Source organism: Buceros rhinoceros, unplaced genomic scaffold (genome assembly GCF_000710305.1).
Source record: "Buceros rhinoceros silvestris isolate BGI_N320 unplaced genomic scaffold, ASM71030v1 scaffold12251, whole genome shotgun sequence".
In the NCBI taxonomy this organism is placed as follows: domain Eukaryota; kingdom Metazoa; phylum Chordata; class Aves; order Bucerotiformes; family Bucerotidae; genus Buceros; species Buceros rhinoceros.
The window spans coordinates 10,014-11,388 of NW_010393723.1; the positions used below are offsets into that span (position 1 = coordinate 10,014).

Here is a 1,375-nt window from a genome sequence, read left to right on the forward strand (position 1 = left end):
CAGGAATATTTACAGAGCCCTGTAATGTCAGAGGGCCAAACCCCGTGATAGGATGTGTATATATATATATATAAACACACACACACAGGGAGGCTAATTTTGAGCTGTCTCTATTGTACGTCTTCTTTATAACTATTTAATGTACATTTATCACCAGGAAGAGTAAGGTATGAAACAAGAACAAAACTGGACCTTGTGGTTTACTTCGCTTTAGTAGAGGTATTTTTTAATAACTAAATAGTCATCTAATTCAACCACACTCTCCTGTATCTCTTTCCTTTGGTTATATTTGCGCAATGATCACAGCTATTATTTGTAGCCTATTCTACTGTTGCCATTCATCATTATCAGATTCATGGCTACTGTATTACTTACATCTGAACTTTCCTGAAAAAATCCAAACCACACACACGGAAAAACAACTCTAGATTATATATATATAAAAAAAGTCCTTGATAGCATGGTAGACATTTATGTTATATACAAATAACTCTGGTTTCCTGGAAATACCTTTACAGGAATGCACCTCTGAGCAACTCTAGGCAAAGCAAACTCAATAGGCAGCTCTTAGCTGTCTCTTGTTCAGACAGAAGTCCTGGAGACATGCTGAGACTCTACAGAAAATGTAGAACATACAAGCCACAACTGCGGCATTAGCTGATGTTCCTTTTTTTCAGAAGTAGCACAGTGCTCTCAGTTCAGGCATTGTGAGTTGTCCCCAGAACACGGGCTTTGCAGCTGAGCAGCTTCAGCATTCTGGGTTCTTGTCACCTGGAAATGTTACCATTAGGAGGTGGCGTGTTTCTATTCTACCCTACAAGCATCAGGGGCCATGAGCAGGCTGAGGCTGTGACTCTGACCCTGAATCACTGCTGGCTGAAGCGAGTGTTCTGGTATATACTGTGCTCCGCTATACATTGTGCTGGTACCTTCTGTGCCGTCCGGCTCTGCCTGCTCCTCCCGCTGCTTCTGCTTGAACTTCAAGTTCCCGTAGTGCATGACAGCCCCCGTCAGCTTGTAGATGGCTGTCTTCTCGTCAGCAGTGAAGCCCAGGATGTCGATGGCACTCTGGCAGCAGAATCGTGAGAGTAAGTACCACGACTGTTACAGGTCAGAGTCTGCCTAAGAAAACTTCTGGGTGTTACTTACATCCGTGGCCATCAGCTCTTCCTGGTCGTCGATGCTGGGAACTGTGATCTCGCCTTGGCTCACATACGCATAGTCATAGGGGTTGGTGGTGATCAGCAACATCTCTGAAAAGAAGGACAGAACACAGACAGGTCCGACATAAGTGGCTCGTGACGGAATGAGGGTTGTTCTGTGACCTTTGTCTGGAAATGTGAGTCCTACCAATTAGCTCTGGCTTCTTGTTGGA

General features: G+C 44.4%; 1 protein-coding gene across 1 annotated transcript in view; it reads right to left on the reverse strand.

Moving 5' to 3' along the window:
* Window positions 1–1,372, reverse strand: part of LOC104501201 (myosin heavy chain, skeletal muscle, adult-like) — a gene marked incomplete at both ends in the record, with an annotated part of 11,133 nt that extends 9,761 nt beyond the window's left edge. The window contains 3 exons of the mRNA XM_010144968.1: window positions 930–1,068; window positions 1,150–1,253; window positions 1,351–1,372. Of these exons, the coding sequence (XP_010143270.1) occupies window positions 930–1,068; window positions 1,150–1,253; window positions 1,351–1,372 (265 nt within the window). The remainder of the gene's footprint in view (window positions 1–929; window positions 1,069–1,149; window positions 1,254–1,350) is intronic.
* Window positions 1,373–1,375: the final 3 nt, after the last annotated feature.